The following is an 18,540-nucleotide window of genomic DNA, read 5'->3' on the forward strand; positions in this document are numbered from 1 at the left end:
GTGTATTTTGGACTGGGTTTTTGTCCTCCGTGTTTGGGACATTTGTTTGTCACACCCAGTGTTTCCGTGTGGACTTTGTTTGCCGGTTGTGCATTAAAGAAGCACTATATTGAACTCTCTGTTGTTCCTGCGCCTGACTTCACACCCCCCGACACCCAGAGCGTTACACTCTGTCAGGAGGAATGGGACAAAATTCACCCAACTTATTGTGGAAAGCTTGTGGGAGGTTACCCGAAACGTTTGACCCAAGTTAAACAATTTAAAGGCAATGCTACCAAATAATAATTGAGTGTATGTAAACTTCTGACCGACTGGGAATGTGATGAAAGAAATAAAAGCTGAAATAAATTATTCTCTCTACTATTATTCTGACGTTTCACATTCTTAAAATAAAGTGGTGATCCTAACTGACCTAAGACAGTGAATTTTTACTAGGATTAAATGTCATGAATTGTGAAAAACTGAGTTTAAATGTATTTGGCTAAGGTGTATGTAAACTTCCGACTTCAACTGTAACACTAGAATAAGTTTCTGAGTGACAGAGTGAGGGCTTTGCATAGACTCTTTGTTTAGGTTTTTTTGGGGTCTGGAAAAGAATGCCTGGAACGTTAAAAAAAATTATTATTTACCGGTTCCCATGCTTTTAAAATAAAGGTTCTGTTCCGGAATAGTATGGATCACAGTTTGGATCACGTTCCTGGTTCCGTTTCTGTTCCTTGAAAAATATTGTTATTTTCCTGTTTTTTATTCTGTTCCGGTTCCAACTCTTAATTTATATGAGTATAAGTCTGTCAATGTTTTAAAAAACATATTATTATTATTATTATTGATTGGCCACTTTAATAGCATATTGTCAAGCAGTAAAACTTCTTTCAGCATTGCTCTGTGTGGAATGCCTCTCTCAGGCTCTCTAGCGCCTCTTCCTCTGTAATCTTGAGCCACTCCCCAGGCAGCAGGGCAGGGTCCCGCTGGTACTCCTGTGCAAACCTGGTATTAAACCTCACCAGCACATACCTCCAATAGGCACTGGGCATCTGGCTGTCGGGGTCCTCTGGGGGGATGCTCCAGTCAGGGTAGAGGTAGTGGTAGTGGTAGTCCATGTAAGGGCAGCACTTGCCGTTTGTGTCCCTGTTCTGAAACAGCCGGTCCCTGGCCATTTCAGAGGGGCAGGTATTGTGTGACAGAGAGGCAGAATCATCACATGTGAAGGAGAGCATGGAGAAGAGCTTTGTGTACTTCATGATCGCTTTCACCAGCCTCGCACAGGGCCCTGCAGAAAGGGCATTTCTTCTCACACCCTCGCACCCTGTCGAAGAGGCTGTTCTGGGGCTTGATGGGAAGGGTCTGGAGGATCTTGATGATGTTTGTGTTTTGAGAGAACTCCTGCGATAGTGCCAGACGCATCTCTGCCAAGGCTTCCAGCAGGTATGTTACAAAGCGGGACTGTTCAGTAGTGATATGGAAGAGAGGCCCTTCCATTGATCTCCGGTTGACTGACACATCTCTGTCCACCTCCAGGGTGAGACACACCTTCTCCAGCAGCAGCTTAGTATCACTCAGCACCCCTCTAACACCCTCTGTTGTCTGGCTGACAGCTGCCTCCATCTTGCCTACGATCTCTCCCAGGCGTTGCTGCCTCCACTCATCTATCATGGCTGTTCCTGTGAGATATTTCACCACTCTATCCTGGATCCTCTTGAGGCTGAAGTTCTCGTGGGACAGTAGGTACTCCAGGAAGCTCTCAAAGCAGTCCTCCTGCATCAACTCCTCCAGAAGGCTGCAGTTGAAGGCCTGAGGGGAGAAGTACTGCTGGGCATCATCACCACTCACCATCTCCTCCATAATCTGAATGCCCAGAGGGCTTTAGATGTAGTCCAGGGCTGCTGGTTTGAGAATCATGGTGGTGAATGCCTGGGCTACCCTGTAACCTTGGTCCAGCTTACAGAATTGGTCAATGAACACCCCCAGGAATCTGTTCTTCCTCCCATTTAGATACACAAGGAAATCTCTGACTCTGGCATAGTGGTCGTGCATTTCCTGGAAGTCGCGACAAGCATTACTACAGAGATCAACCTTCAGATTGACTTCAAACACAAATGCCTTTAACGCCTTATCAATGATTTCCAGAACCTCAGTGATGTACATGTCAGAGAAGTCCGCTACTGCCGCGGATTTCTCTCTCACAAAGTCGTTGTATTCTTCTGTAGTCCTTGTCGCTAACCTATGTGCCTCTAATCTCTGCAAGCTGTTGTTCTCTTCAAGCATGTGCTTTAACCTGCTGAGGTAACCAACGTGCTCATCATAAACAATAAAGCTAGACGGGATCTTTCGTTGAGCTTCTTTAAAACCTGTTATGGCTGCAGGGGGCGTATTGAAAAACTGGAAAAATGTGCCCATTTTCAAACGGCCTCTTACTCAATTTTTGCTCGTACAATATGCATATTATTATTACTATTGGATAGAAAACAGTCTCTAGTTTCTAAAACCGTTTGAATTATTTCTCTAAGTGGAACAGAACTCTTTTTACAGCCCATTTCCTATCCGGAAGTGAGATTTCCAAAAGCGATGTCTCTCTTCAAGAGCTTGTCTATAAAAGGGCATGTCACTTAGGACTGTAGAAACACGTCATACGCCTTCCCCTGGGTGTCATGCGGAAGTGAGAGCAGAAATGACTTGATTATCTCGTCCTGGGATTGAACACAACCTCTTGGAGTGAGATGTGCGCACTTTATTTTTTTTCCTGGGCGCGAAGTTGGACCTGGACTCGGCTCCTGGAAAACCCTCGTTAAAGGTGAATATGATCTCCGGCTTCGATTTTATTTGATACATGTCACAATATCATCCTAAAGTATGTTTTTTCAATATAGTTTAATTATATTATTGAAATTTATTCTGGACTTTAGACGTGATGCGACGCAAGAATTTTGTCAAGAAGGAGAGGTTAGCGCCGCACGGCCAGTGTGCTTGCTAATTCAAGAGGGAAATCGTTCGTTCTGGATCCAAATAAAGACGGTTCTGAACAAAGGACCCCTTGGAGAACATTCTGATGGAAGATCAACAAAGATAAGGACCCAATTTGGGATGCTTTTCCATATATCTGTCGAACTGTGCTATCGCTACCGTTTGACTAGAATCAATGCTGCTGTGTGCTAGCTATTGTAGTAAGCTAATATAACGATATATTGTGTTTTCGCTGTAAAACACTTCAAAAATCGGAAATATTGACTGTATTCACAAGATCTTTGTCTTTCATTAGCTATCCACCATATATTTTTCTGAAATGTTTTATGATGTGTAATTAGTAGTTGACGTTGGTGTCTGTATTTTCTCTGGCTACTCCCGTGCGATTTCTGACTGTAGCTATGATGGTAGCAGTAATGTAAAACTGATTTATAGCTAAAATATGCAAATTTTTTGAACAAAACATAGATTTATTGTGTAACATGTTATAGGACTGTCATCTGAGGTAGTTTTTTCTAGGTTATTTAGGTTGGTTCTAGGTTAGTTAGGTTGGCTTGTGCATGCTACTTGCATCCTACTTGTGCTGTGAAAAATGTCTGTCCTCTTTTTTATTTGGTGGTGAGCTAACATAAATATATGTGGTGTTTTCTCTGTAAAACATTAAAAAAATCGGACATGTTGGCTGGATTCACAAGATGTTTATCTTTCAAATGCTGTATTGGACTTGTTAATGTATGAAAGTTAAATATTTTTAAAAAATAGATTTTGAATTTCGCGCCCTGCACTTGAGCTGGATGTTGTCATAGGTGTACCGGTGTCGGGCTGCAGCCATAACAGGTAAAAAAAAAAATGATTTAATCTTTATTTAACCAGGAAAAGCACATTGAGACCCAGAGTCTGTTTTTCAAGGGAGACATGGCCAAGGCAACAGCAACAATCATTACATTACATAATTAAAACATACAACAATACAATACAACATGATATATAAAGTGATGTTCAACCTATCATTTGGTACAATGTCCAATGGTGGGTGAGTGACTTGGCATGTGTAATAAAGCGCAAGGATCCTGTCTCAGCCTCCAGTATTTATGCTGCAGTAGTTTATGTGTCGGGGGGCTAGGGTCAGTTTGTTATATCTGGAGTACTTCTCCTGTCTTATCCGGTGTCCTGTGTGAATTTAAGTATGCTCTCTCTAATTCTCTCCTTCTCTCATTCTTTCTCTCTCTCGGAGGACCTGAGCCCTAGGACCATGCGTCAGGACTATCAGGCATGATGACTCCTTGCTGTCCCCTGTCCACCTGGCCTTGCTGCTGTTCCAGTTTCAACTGATCTGCCTGCGGCTATGGAACCCTGACCTGTCCACCAGACGTGCTACCTGTCCCAGACCTGCTGTTTTCAACTATCTAGAGACCGCAGGAGCGGTAGAGATACTCTTAATGATCGGCTATGAAAAGCCAACTGACATTTACTCCTGAGGTGCTGACTTGCTACACCCTCGATAACTTCTGTGATTATTATTATTTGACCATGCTGGTCATTTATGAACATTTGAACATCTTGGCCATGTTCTGTTGTAATCTCCACCCGGCACAGCCAGAAGAGGACTGGCCACCCCTCATAGCCTGGTTCCTCTCTAGGTTTCTTCCTAGGTTTTGGCCTTTCTAGGGGGTTTTCCTAGTCACCGTGCTTCTACACCTGCATTACTTGCTGTTTGGGGTTTTAGGCTGGGTTTCTGTACAGCACTTTGAGATATTAGCTGATGTACGAAGGGCTATATAAATAAATTTGATTTGACTTGATTTGATTTAAACAGAGTCCAGTCTGTGTAAGACGGAGGAGTCACCATAATCAATTACAGAGAGAAAAGTGGCCTGAAAAGCTTATTTCTAGCCATAAGCGGGAAGCAAGCCTTATTATGAAAATAAAAACCCAATTTCAATTTAAACTTTGTCACAAGATTATCCACATGAACTTTAAAGGACAACTTGTCATCCAACCAAATACCTAGGTATTTGTAGGATGACACTTTTTCAATGGATAAGTCACCAGATGTGACAATGCTAACGTTCTCTGGCAAGGTTCTAGCTCTGGTAAAGGTCATGAATTTAGTTTTTTGTACATTCAAGACCAGTTTGAGACCATAAAGGGAGGCCTGCAGTGACTGAAGAGCAGTCTGGAGCTCTTCCACAGCCTGAACCAGAGAAGGAGCACATGAATATATAACTGTATCATCTGCATATAGATGTAACTTTGCTGGTTGCATCCCATTTCCCAAATCATTAATCAAAATTAAGAACAACACAGGAGCTAAAATGGAACCCTGGGGCACACCTATATTAATCTCAAGAAAGCTAGACTTGTGATTGTCAGTATATACACATTGTGTTCTGTCAGAAAGATAGTTCCTAAACCAATGTACTGCCCCTGCACTGAGACCAATATTTCTGAGTCTAGCTAGCAACAATTCATGGTCAACTGAATCAAAGGCCTTAGATGAATCCACAGCACAATGTTGTTTTTTATCAAGTGCATTAATGATCTAATTTGCCACTGCCATAGCTGCAGTTGTGGTGCTCTGCCCCGATCTAAAGCCAGACTGAACCCCGCTCAGTATGTTATTTTCAATTAAGAAGTTTTTTAACTGTGAGTTCACTAGGGATTCATAGACTTTGGCCAGGATAGGGAGTTTGGAGATAGGACGATAGTTATTAGCATCTGAGGGATCTCCACCCTTTAGCAGTGGGAGAACATATGCTGATTTCCAAATGCTTGTTACGGAATTGGTCAAGAGACTCAAGCTGAAAATGTGAGCCACAGGTTCAGTAATAATAGCAGCTGCTACCTTTAAGAGGTAGGGGTCCAGGTTGTCTGGACCTGCAGACTTTTTAGTGTCTATTGCCTTTTAGTGCTTTATAGACCTCAGTATAAGAAACAGGCTCAAAGTTAAAATGGTTCACATGAGGGCCTATAACATAGTTGAGTGTAACAGAGTTTACATTAGAGTCCTGGGCCCCACCATTATCAAAAACTGAAGCAGCAGATATGAAGTGCTTGTTAAAAACCCCTACAATATTGGCTTTATCCTTCACTTCATTTGAATCCATCATTAAATGTTCAGGGAGGCCAGAGGATACATTAGAACCTGCCACTGATTTGATTAGCTTCCAGAACTTGGTAGGGTTGTTTAGGTTCTCTGTGACTGCATTTAAATAGTAATCTGATTTGGACTTCCTGATCAATCCTGTGCATTTGTTTCTTAGCGCTCTGAGTCCAAGAGATATTTATCTTTCTAATTAATTCTGGCAAGTTATCTGAAAACCAGGGATTGAAATTTCTTCACGGGTGCATGCTTATCGCAAATCAACACACATTTCATATAAAAATTGTCCCAGACAGTGTCAACATCGGGAATCAGAGTTACTCAGTCAATATTATGGTACAGCTCATGTAAGAACGCTTGCTCATCAAACTGTCTAAAATGTCTTTTAAAAATATAACGGTGTTTGGCTTTGGTAATTTTTGTGTTTCTAACACAAGCTATTGCACAGTGATCACTGACATCATTACAGAATATCCCAGTCGATGTGTATTTGTGATGGGTATTCGTTAGAATAATGTCCAATAGCGTTGATTTGTTAGGTGCTCTGGGATTCGGTCTTGTAGGAGCATGAATTAATTGAGCGAGATTCAGAGAGTCACACAGTTCTTTAAAAGAGTCCCATACAGATGTAAGCATGTCCCAGTTCAAATCTCCTAAAATACTGAATTCAGAGTCATTTAGCTTGTGCAGGACATCAGAAAGAGAGTTAAGTGCGTCTCCTAAGCCGAGGGCGGTCTGTAGCAGTCGACTACAGTGATGTGGGAGTCCTTATATATGTTCACTTTAACCGCAAGCAATTCCAAATGTTTGACTTTGGTAATCGAGAGAATTTCAGAGGTGTTAAACTCGGATTTCGCATAGATTGCAACCCCTCCTCCTTTACTCATCTGATCCGTTCTAAAAAAACGCGGACCCATCAATAGAAATCAAGTTATTTGACACAGATTGCTTTGGCCAAGTTTCTGATAAAACCATTACGTCTGCATTTGTCATTTTGGCCCATATTCGAATCATGTCTATTTTTGGAAATAGACTTCTGACATTAACATGCAAGAGGCCAAAACCTGCTCTGTTTTTGAAATCATAGGGAGTCAGTAGAGATTGCATGGTATCTACCGGCCCAGGGTTTGATCGCACATTACCAGAGATCAACAATAAAAGCATAACAATATATCTCGGTTGCCCAATGCGTGAGGACTTGGTGGAGCCAGCACCATTGTCAATAAAATGAACTGAGTCTTTCGACACAGAAAAAAAGTCATTCAATAGTTTGAGATTTTGGAAGTATGCCATCAAGTGTAGGTCCAGTTGCGTTTGAGAGTGGTACAAATGTAATTGCAGAGAGAGACCAAGTTCCTGGTGGACATGATGGTCTCATTGGAGTGTTTGCAAAATTGTAGGGCATAAGGTGAAGATAATTCAATAAAGGCCTTCTCTATCCGAAATCTTTGTACAAGTCAATTTCATCAAATAGAGACTGAGATCTAAAAAATAATAGTTGTTATATACAGCATCCACCTTCACATACAACGTATTTTCTTCTGTAAACAGGATCAGGGTCATTAAAACATAAAAACTCTTAAAAATCTGGTCTCAAGGATCACACATACAAATGGACAGACTGATTGGCTACCATCTTGGATTTGACTGCATGTGCTTGTGCAGTTCACGGCTGGTGAGGTTCTCTTTCAGCTTTTGGATCACCCTAGCAGGAATGTCCTCTTTCAAAGTTAGAGAGCGACTCAGACCACAAACCTTCAAACTCCTCTTCCAGGTGCTTGTCCTCTAGAGGAGAGTTGTTGAGCTTGCTGCTCCCCATCAGTTGCATGCAACTTCACCTCCTCCTTAGCATCCAATACTGTCTGAAAGCTCATCAGTATTGATTGGACAGTATTGATCTTCTATAGCACTCTGTAGCTTCTTCATCATCTCACTCGTTGCCCATTCCTGGAGCGCATTCAAACTCTTTTAAAAGTGGAGCTTGTACCTCTCAATATACACTCTGTGGAGGTCATCCTTCTTCAAGTTATCCTCCAGTGTTGACCGGATTTTGTCTACCTCTACCTTGACTTCAGTCATGGCTTCCTCCTTCGGCACACCAAGAGGGTCACCTCCTTTCTCCAAAGCTGTTGCCTTGCTGGTGATGATCTGATCCAGAGCCCCTATGAACCAGACCTCCATGTGTTCCAGAAAGTTCCTCTCCCATTGGGAGAGCTCTGTGCACAGTATGCAGAAGGCCTCAGCCACCTCCATATTCACAAACCCATTGTGAAATGTCCCCCCCTCACACTAAACAGACTAAACTCAGGCAGACTCAGTCGTTGCCTTGGTCTTTGCTGCACTCTTCTTCAAAGCCTTAAACAAGTTCAGCTTCAGCTGCAAAACACTTTTGCTGTATTCTTTGTCAACAGGAACAGAGAGAGAGGCAAGGCCCGATCAGGCAGGGTACAGAACAGGGAACACTCTCTATAGTGTTGTCAGGCTCAAGATCAACTGTTGCCTCTTTAGCCTCTGCCTCAAGGATCTGAGTCACATGCTTTAGTTGTAAGGACAGCAGCTTGGAGTCCAGTCCAACACCCTGGGTCATGAGCTGGCTGATGGGCATTCTACAAGAGCCCCTGGTATGGAGGAGTGCATTCACAGTGGCGGGCAGTGTGCTCTGCATCTCATTATCCACATCTGGAGGCATGTTCTGCAGAATGACGTCAGTCAGCCCCACAACCAGGCTGGTCATCTTGTTGTCGTGCTCCAAGGTGTCCTCCTGCTTGTGCAGTCCTGGAGAACAGAGTCCCTCTACATCAATCATCAGCAGGAAGTCACACTCTATGTCCTTCTTCAGATTGTCTGGTAGGCTCAGTGCTAGCATGTATGCCCCCCCTGGTGCAACATCTCTCTCCCCTCTGGAAGTGCCCCGCAAACAGAGCAGAGAATACCTCTGAGTTCCTGGCACTGTGGACCCCCAGTGATGTCTTAACGTGGACCTTGACGCCTTTCGTTGGCAGACGTTGGTTGAACACGGCCAGGACGCATCCCACCCAGCTACGGGGCAAAGTGGATGCATCCCCATCCAGGAGCTCAAGGGGGACCCCATACAGGAGCAGGTCAACCGTAACACTGGGGAGGCGCAGAATGTTGTGGGTTCCATCCGACAGGGCTATTGTGGGTCAGCTCAAAGACCGGACCCATCTCACGAAGAAAGTGCTCAAGACCCAGAACAGAGGGGTCGAGGCCCTGTTCCTGTTCTTCTCCAGGATCCTCACTGGTTCCAATCATTTCTTCAGGCTTATCATTGGTTTCATTCACTACTTCATATCCATGCTCCTTAATGGTTTCATCAATTGCTCCTTCTTCGTGTTCCACGCAGATTCCATCCATTGCTTCGCCACACTTGTCTTGACTAATCTGTTGGATGGAAGAATGCTGTTGGATGGGTGAATGTTGTTGGATGGATGAATGTTGTTGGATGGGTGAATGCTGTTGGATGGGTGAATATTGTTGGATGGGTGAATGTTGTTGGATGGGTGAATATTGTTGGATGGGTGAATGCTGTTGGATGGGTGAATGTTGATGGATGGGTGAATGTTGTTGGATGGGTGAATGCTGTTGGATGGGTGAATGTTGTTGGATGGGTGAATGTTGTTGGATGGGTGAATGCTGCATCCGCTGCCTTGCCTCTAGCCGTAGCCTCAACCAGGTCAGGAAATAGTCTCTCTCCTGTTTGTCTGCAGTGCAGAGGGCATCAGTGAAAACCTTCATGGCGGGAGACATCTTGAAACTTCCCAGCTCTTGCAGGATGCTTTTCTTTTCTTTTCTGCCCTAATCTATTCCCCTCAGCCCTTCCTCAACCTGAACCAATGCCTTCCTACACACCGCCCCTTCATCCACAATGAGACCTAGCTCCTCGGCTATACCTACTGCATCCTCAATGGCCACAGAAGTCAGGTATCAAACGACTTGGGGCCTCACTCAGCCGATCTGCCAACTCTTCCTCGCTAATACCACAACCACACAGCACCGTCTCTTGAGGTAGATTAAGACCATCCCCTAGCTTCTGAGTCTCTACCCCATTCTCCTTGTTCTCCTCCTCTACCTCTAGACCCTGGGAGAGGTCAATGAGAATGACCTGCCTGGCCATGCCCTTCCATGAGGCTAGTAGTTGGTGTTCCTTTTCCCTGATGTTCCGACAGAACACAATGATGGCAGATGAGGATTGGCACAGGAAGCTGAGGTGTTTCTCATGTGTGGCAGCATCTCCACGGAGGTTAGCAATCGCCACTGGCTCAGGGAAAACATCCTGGTTGTGGTCGCCAGAAGGGAGGTACCAGCAGCACTCCATTGGCAAGCCACCGAGGAAGTTGACCTCCCTTCATTCCCCGATGCAGAAAGCACTCATTGGAGCTTTGGGAACTTTCCATTACATGGCTCAGCACCTGTGACTTGGAGACACTGCAGTGGCCAAGCTTCACACAAGAGATCAATGGCATCTCAGCGCTCGCCATGTCTCCCTCCAGGGTTTCTGCCAGAGAGTGTGTCCTCCACTGTCCCACCACTGCTCGCAGAGACCAGAGCAGGAAACACCCTAGCTGGTCTGGGCCAATGGGGGACAGAAGGAGAGGAACCACAAACTGGCTCTGCACCATCCAGGCCGTCATCTCCTGCTGCAGGAAGATGTTGGCAGACATGTAGACTGAGGTCACCAGATCCATGGGGTTGACGGCACACTGAGAGTCCTCCTCACCGAGCCCAAGAAGGCCTGCAGGGGGGGGCTGGTTCTCCAGGCTCCAGGTGCTGAGATCCAACATGAATGCCAGGTCCAGAGGGGTGGTCCAGAAACCCTCCAGGCCCAACTTGAACAGAACCTCCTTCTGGGCCTTGTCCACTGGAGTCTCTGAAACATTGAAACATCTATCAGTTAGGTTGTGTTTCAATAAAAATTATTTGTTCATCACAAAAGTACACACAGCATATTAAATTTAGTATTGATTTATAATTTGCTGGTGTAGGGCCTTACAAAATATATTGCTCCTGGACATGGGAACTTACTCTTCTTCTTGCTGCTTAATCTTTTGGACATCTTTCAGTTCACAGACATGGTGAACCTGGGTGTCTTTCTGCTTTATCACTGATTGGGCTATGGTAATGGCTGTCATCCAAACATGTCCTCAACACAGCCTCAGGTTAATCTCCCACGTTTCCTTTGATACTGCCCCCCAAAAAACATACAGTATATTCACGGAAATGTTCTCTTTTTGGTATGAGATGTTTTCAGTGGTCGGTTGGGTTCAACAGCTACTGTTTAATAACCCACCTCCCCCCACCCTCCCCAGAAAGATAACATATTCTTATGTTTACATTAAAGTGGACCTTTTGACTGTAATACACTTGGCACTGGACATAGTGGACAGTATGTGACCTCAATAGTGGTCAGTGCATCGACAGGAGACACTAATAAGACTAAAATGACCGGAGGTTAAGAGGGGAGCTAAACTGCCTCTGTCATATCTCTTAAAAGGTGTCTGTTGACCAACACCTAGATCAGATAAGGGTTTCTCTACATGTGAAACCTACAGCGGTGTACCGGGCTGGTTTTTCCTGTCTTTATCTCTCTGAAATGGTTTACATGAGTAGGCTCTTTCATTTCAGTTAAAATGAAATGAGTTAAGGCGAAGGAAAAACAAATAAGTGCTACCAAATATAACAATGTACGTTTCATAAATATTCTAATAAAATGTGTAAATAAGACGTATTAAACACGTCTGTAAAACCACAATGAGGACATAGCAAGTTTACATTAATCATTGGGTACATTGTACAAAAAACATCAGAGTAATCTGAAATAATTCATGTTCATAATTCTTGTTCAAATTCACAACATAACATACATAGGCATTTCATCATTAAGACCTTTAGGAAATAATGTCTGGAAGGTGAAAATCCAAAAACATTCTCTTTTACTCAGAGTATTATTAATGTCACCTCCCCTGTCTGATATCTTATCTTTCTCTATGCCACAAAATCTAACAGGTAGAAATGTTTCAGGTCATTAAAATGTACTGCGACTGGATAATCCCTGTCGTTTCTCCTTATTTAACCTTTATGTTCACTGATTCTCTCTTTGAGAGAGCGGGAGGTTTTACCGACATAGCAGAGCCCACATGGACATTTAATAATCTAGATAACATGGGTGGTGGAGCACGTAATAATGTCATTTATTAGGAACCGTTTTCCTGTGTGTGGGTGGCAGAAATATTCACACTTCATCATATTGTTGCACTGTGCGCATCCTCTGCATTTATAGCTACAATTTGGAAGAGGGCATAACATTTTATTTTGTGGCTGGCAGTTGGCATGAACCAATTTATTGCGTAAATTGCGACCTCTCCTACACACAATAAGTGGTGGATTTTTAAATTCAGCAGGCAAAGTTGGGTCCGATGATTAAATATGTCAGTGTTTCTTGACCGCATCTCCCACTTTTCGCGAGTTCAAAGTATATGTAGTTGTGAACATTACGGAGTGTTCATCAGCTTTAGCGGGTCTTTTTTGTAGCAGTTCATCTCGTGTTTACCCCAATGCCAAATTAAGAGCTTCATCCACATGTAACGGATGTGAAATGGCTAGCTAGTTAGCGGGTACGTGCTAGTAGCGTTTCAATCAGTTACGTCACTTGCTCTGAAACCTAGAAGTAGTGTTGCACCTTGCTCTGCAAGGGCCGTGGCCTTTGTGGAGCGATGGGTAACGATGCTTCGTGGGCGACCGTTGTTGATGTGTGCAGAAGGTCCCTGGTTCGCGCCCGTGTCGGGGCGAGGGGACGGTTTAAAGTTATACTGTTACATTGATGCTGTTGACCCGGATCACTGGTTGCTGCGGAAAAGGAGGAGGTTGAAAGGGGGGTGAGTGTAACGGATGTGAAATGGCTAGCTAGTTAGCGGGTACGCGCTAGTAGCGTTTCAATCAGTTACGTCACTTGCTCTGAAACCTAGAAGTAGTGTTGCACCTTGCTCTGCAAGGGCCGTGGCCTTTGTGGAGCGATGGGTGTTTCGTGGGCGACCGTTGTTGATGTGTGCAGAGGGTCCCTGGTTCGCATCGGGGCGAGGGGACGGTTTAAAGTTATACTGTTACACACACATTGTGGTGAATAGCCGCTTCTTAGAAACCTAATGCGCGTCTCCGCTGCTTTTTCTAGATAGTCCCCTGTGGAGTGGAATATACGACGCAGTCTGAAAAACTGGCTTCTTGGAAGTCCTCTTTTTAATGGCTCAGGATGGAAGCTGTCACCCTGTAATAGAGTATTTCTGTCCGTTTATTTTCTATACAGAGTTGTTAACAGGGTTCCATTTGATTTCTCAATCCACATATCGAGGTAATGAACACGTTGAGTGTCACATTCAATAGTGAATTTGAGATTGGGGTCAATGTCATTGAGTAGTGCCATAAAGTCTGACAGCTCTTTTTCCGTTCTTTCCCATGTGCAAAAAATGACGTCAATATATCGATACCACTTCAGGACTTTATTCAAAAATGGATTTTCGTTTCCATTATTAACAAAACGTTCTTCAAAAAGACCCACATAAAGGTTAGCATAGCTCGGAGCGAATGTGGAGCCCGTCGATGTTCCATTCGTTTGGAGGTAGTATTCATCATCAAACCTGAAATAATTATACGTCAAAACATATTCAACCAGCTCTAGAATAAAGTTTGTTGGTAGATATTCGTTAGTGTCTCTGTCTCCCAAATAGTGTGCTAGTGCTGCCAGCCCCCCCACATGGGGAATGCTGGTATATAGACTCTCGACATCTAATGTGACCAAAATACAGTCTTCTGTTAAACCCGTTTTTGGTGAGATCTTGTTTATGAAGTCTATAGAGTCTTTCACATATGATGGCAATGCTTGCACATGAGTTTTAATAAAATAGTCTACAAAGATCGACAACGGCTCTAGTATTGAGCCTATTCCTGCAACCACTGGTCTGCCTGGATAGTTGCCTTGTTGTGTTTTAGGTTTGTGTAATTTCGGTCAAATGTATAGGCATGGATGTATGACACATTTGCAGCAAAGATATTCATATTCAGGTTTCGAGATAAGGTTGTTTAATAGGGCTTGCTCCAGATTAGAGCATATTTCCCTTTGGAACACCTGTGTGGGTGGCAGGGCTAGGGTAAGGGTGCAATTATTTTTTTTAACTCACCAAAGCTCATAAACTCGACAATATGTAAAGCTTATTAAAGATCAGTGATACTATCAAGAGCAATGTGCGGTTTCCGTTTTCCTTCATCTTGTTCAACTGTTACCATGCACCTGCAAAAAAGATTGCTCAGATGTGCGGGTGCCTTTTTGAATTTTGAGTTCAAATGAAATCAAATGTCATTTTACACCTTGAAATCTCAGCCGTCATCCATGCTTTGGAGATTAGGACCCTGGGATTGAGAGGCTATTAGATCTCTTTTCAACAGAAATAATAGGATTGTACCCAGTCTGGAGAGCAGAGCTCATCTGTACCTATCTGTGTCTCCAGAGAGTTTAAACTGTAAAATAAACGTTATAGCCGTAGGCTACGATGATTTGGGGATTTTGTCACTTAGAAATGTCCTTGTTTTTTTTAAGAAAAGCCAGCTTTATTGCTTATTTGATGAGCACAACAGTTTTCAGCTGTGCTACATCATTGCAAAAAAATGGTTTTTCTACTGATCAATTAGCCTTTTAAAATGATAAACTTGGATTAGCTAACACAACGTGTCATTGAAACACAGGAGGGATGGTTGCTGATAATGGGCCTCTGTACGCCTATGTAGATATTCCATAAAAAATCTGTAATTTTCAGCTACAATAGCGGGCGGCAGGTAGCCTAGTGGTTAGAGTGTTGGACTAGGTTGCAAGATCAAATCCCTGAGCTGACAAGGTAAAAATCTGTCCCCTGAACAAGGCAGTTAACCCACTGTTCCTAGGCCGTCATTGAAAATAAGAATTTGTTCTTAACTAACTTGCCTAGTTATAAAATAAACAATAGTCATTTACAACATGAACAATGTCTACACTGTATTTCTGATCAAGTTGATATTATTTTACTGGACAAATTTTTTAAAAATTTCTTTCCAAAACAAGGACATTTCTAAGTGACTCCAAACTTTTGAACGGTATTGTATACAGCCCATGAGCGAAGTACTACTGTATCTGTCTGGGTCCTAAGAGTCATCTTAGAGGACACTCTAGGATATCAGTCTTACAGTTTTAGATTAGCCATATAAAATAGCAATATAAAGTTAATTACTATGATAACATGTACAATTTTAAGGTATAAAACAGGTCAATGCAGTAAGTCCAGAATATATTTATTACGTCATGCTTTACCCTTGGTAAATCTTACACATATATACTATTAATATTGTAAATATCCATCAGTATGGACAGTTATGCTCCAACCAAAACATAGTTCTTAACTGTGATCTACTTCCTTTTACAACTTCGGGATAGAACAACGAATGGTGTACTGTAGATGGCGTAGCCATGAAAGTGTGACGGAATGACCCTCTCTCTCTCTGGGGGTATTCTTATACCTGTGCTTTGTTATCAAATACATCCCTAGAGATATCTAATCCTCCTTGTACATGTTGAACGTGCGCACGCCCATACGTAAGCCAGGGATATCACATCAGGGAAAGCGATCTTTAGTTTAACAGGTTGGCAGGAGCGAATGACATGTTTACAAATTCAACCTGCGGTTGATGTAGAACATGAACTTGATAACAGCACTCAGCAAAAGGCTATGACAATAGAAACCTGGATTAACACATGCAAACACCAACCAATAGGATGACATTGGGCTAATTCACAGGGGTCAAAGGTGACACAAATTACAACATAATGCACACTGGTTGGGGCAATCACTGATCGACGTTATTAAAATCACGTTGTTAACATTACTCCCCTATTGGTTCGAGGCACACACAACATTCTTTACCTGGAAAGCTATGGGTCAGCAGTGTTAGTTAATGAGGTATGGGCAGCATGTTTAAACTCTAATCATCACAGGCACAGTATAGTGCCACTCCAGGACATAGGCATTAGAGTATGTTGCGGTTAAAGTGCCTCAGAAGTCAAAGGAGAGAGGAGTTGCAGCTTAAAATACAAACACACTGTGTGTGAAGCGACTCTAACTCAGCTAAACAAAATATGTTCGAGGATCAATATTGGAGTATATTCGTTGAATGTTTGGACATAAGCACATTTCATAATCTTTTGTGAAACTCTCCCAGTTGACAACATTATATTTCCAGTGCGCTAGTCAGTGGGTTTGCAACCACCAGTCCTACATGACTTCCTTTCCTAAGAATCCCTTTGCGTGCTGGGCACAAACTGGTTGACTCAACTTTGTTTCAATGTAAATGTGTCAACCTAATGTGATGTGGAATCTAAGTGGAAAATACATTGGATTTGAAAAAAGCTATCAACTGTTGTTTGAAGACTGACATTTCAACCACGTGATTATTTATCAAGGTAACCAAATTAAGGCAAAGACAAACCTTGTATAAAATATGTCGAATTTGTACCTTTAAAATAAGGTTGTTGCTTCAACGTTATATTCAATAACAGATTTTTTTTTAACTATAGGCTGGGCAGCACCTCCTACTGGATAATTAATCTACTTACAGCTATCCATTGGTCACCCAATTCAGGGTTTTAACCTGCTATGATATTTGTCGCTGATCACTATCAGTGTGCTATTGTGAAAATGATTGTTGAGATATCTCCACTTAAAAACGAAATAGATTCACTGTTGCTATCAAAGTCATTCCAAAGGGTAGGTTGAACAGAGCAAATGAAATGTTACCATGCTGTATCACTCGAATATCATCAATGATTTAACTATTCATACCCCTAGACTTATTCCACATTTTGTTGTGTTACAGCCTGAATTTAAAATGGTTTCTTTTTTTTCACCCTTCGACACACAATACTAATGACAAAGGGAAAACATGTTTTGAGACATTTCTGCAAGTTAAATTCGCAACCAAATATCAAAATATTTGAAGGAGACGGTTCTGATTAATCTGGCTTTAATTCCAGTTTGTCTTCAAATGAATAACCCTCTACTGCACAACATTGCCCTCAAGCAACAGAAAACTATTTTGCCGCTCACACCCCCTACATTTTCTACAATTCCTAAACATGGCAGTATGTGATGACATGTCTGTAAACAATCCAATGAGCTGCAGAAGTTGGTATGATGGCTCAATTGGGGGAGGGACCTTCTTTTTAGGAAGCAGAGCGATGTGAGCGTATGGTTTAGCGGAGGGTAAAATACATTTCATTATTTAGCATGTTTAAATAGAGAAAACGTGAAAAAAAATCTGTACTTGTGTAGGAACCTCTGAAGAAGCATATTTGATAGGTTCTGGGCATATTTCATTTTTATATATACTGCATATTCAATGTTGTGCTGGCTACTTTTCAAGGCAATATCATGCTCAATAAAAACATGTAATTTGATGTAAAATGATGGCCTTGGTCAATGTTTTTGCCAACATATACACTCACATTCACAGCCAATGGACATTCTATAGGTGAAAGGAGCCTAATTTAGCACTTAGGATAACACCCTCTGATATTGAGGACAGTGAGCTTGAGGACAGTGACAGCGAGGAAGAATGGACTCCAGAATCAGGATTGAGAGGCAGTGAAATAATAGTTTATTCCCAACTTGTATTTTCTTATGAAAATAGTGCTTGTTTCACTTAATAAATGTTCTGAAAATATCTGATTTTCCTTGGTGTTTTAGTACAGTGTTGCCCTGAGACAACAACAAAAAATCTGGGTGTGGGGGGTAATTAAAAAAATAATAATAATAATTATTGATACATTATCTATAAGCCTAAATCTTCCCAAAAATGTGATGGAATATTTGTTTTAATGAAAAACCTAAATGTGTGCTGTAGAGGGATAATTGATACGTTGGATTCACGTCTTTATCACAACCAAAAACATAAGTTAAAGAATAGGACTAAATCAAATCAAATGTTATTTTAAATGCATTTAAAGTTTGATTTGATTTAGTCCAATTATTTAAATGTAGACTCGGCTAAATGACGTTGCCACAAGCAACACCACAGATATTGAGACGAACGAGATGCAAGACTTCGCTCTTACACATTCACACATGATGTCTGCACATGTGCACGGGCTCGCTTCAAACGGTTCAAAGAGTGGTAACCAGGCCACCAAAACAGTGGAGAAGTTGAGCCTCGCACTTCAACGCTCTTAGTTGTTACGGAAATTGACCCCTATGCTGTTTACTTTCTGCATATTCAGAATATCACAGTCTATCTTTAAGTAGAGAGGACAATGCCATGCTGACTCACGTGTGTTTACATGTGTGGGTGGGTTGAGCATAAGGCTTAAGAGTGTGAAACAATGCTGAATGGACATGAACAAAGCAGAGTTCTCTAGAAGTGTGAAAAGCTCAATGTCTTTCCAAGTG

At 42.3% G+C, this 18,540-nt stretch overlaps 1 protein-coding gene across 1 annotated transcript; it reads right to left on the reverse strand.

Moving 5' to 3' along the window:
• Positions 1 to 872: 872 nt before the first annotated feature.
• On the reverse strand, positions 873 to 11,138 carry gvin1l2 (GTPase, very large interferon inducible 1-like 2). The gene is given in 14 exon segments (XM_071358443.1): positions 873 to 1,215; positions 1,217 to 2,379; positions 5,104 to 5,155; positions 7,698 to 7,787; positions 7,789 to 7,889; positions 7,891 to 7,951; positions 7,953 to 8,311; positions 8,390 to 8,492; positions 8,494 to 8,939; positions 8,941 to 9,222; positions 9,224 to 9,870; positions 10,031 to 10,389; positions 10,391 to 10,952; positions 11,108 to 11,138. Coding segments are annotated over 14 exon segments (4,599 nt in total).
• Positions 11,139 to 18,540: the final 7,402 nt, after the last annotated feature.

Source organism: Salvelinus alpinus, chromosome 22, assembly GCF_045679555.1.
Source record: "Salvelinus alpinus chromosome 22, SLU_Salpinus.1, whole genome shotgun sequence".
NCBI classification, from domain to species: Eukaryota; Metazoa; Chordata; class Actinopteri; order Salmoniformes; family Salmonidae; genus Salvelinus; species Salvelinus alpinus.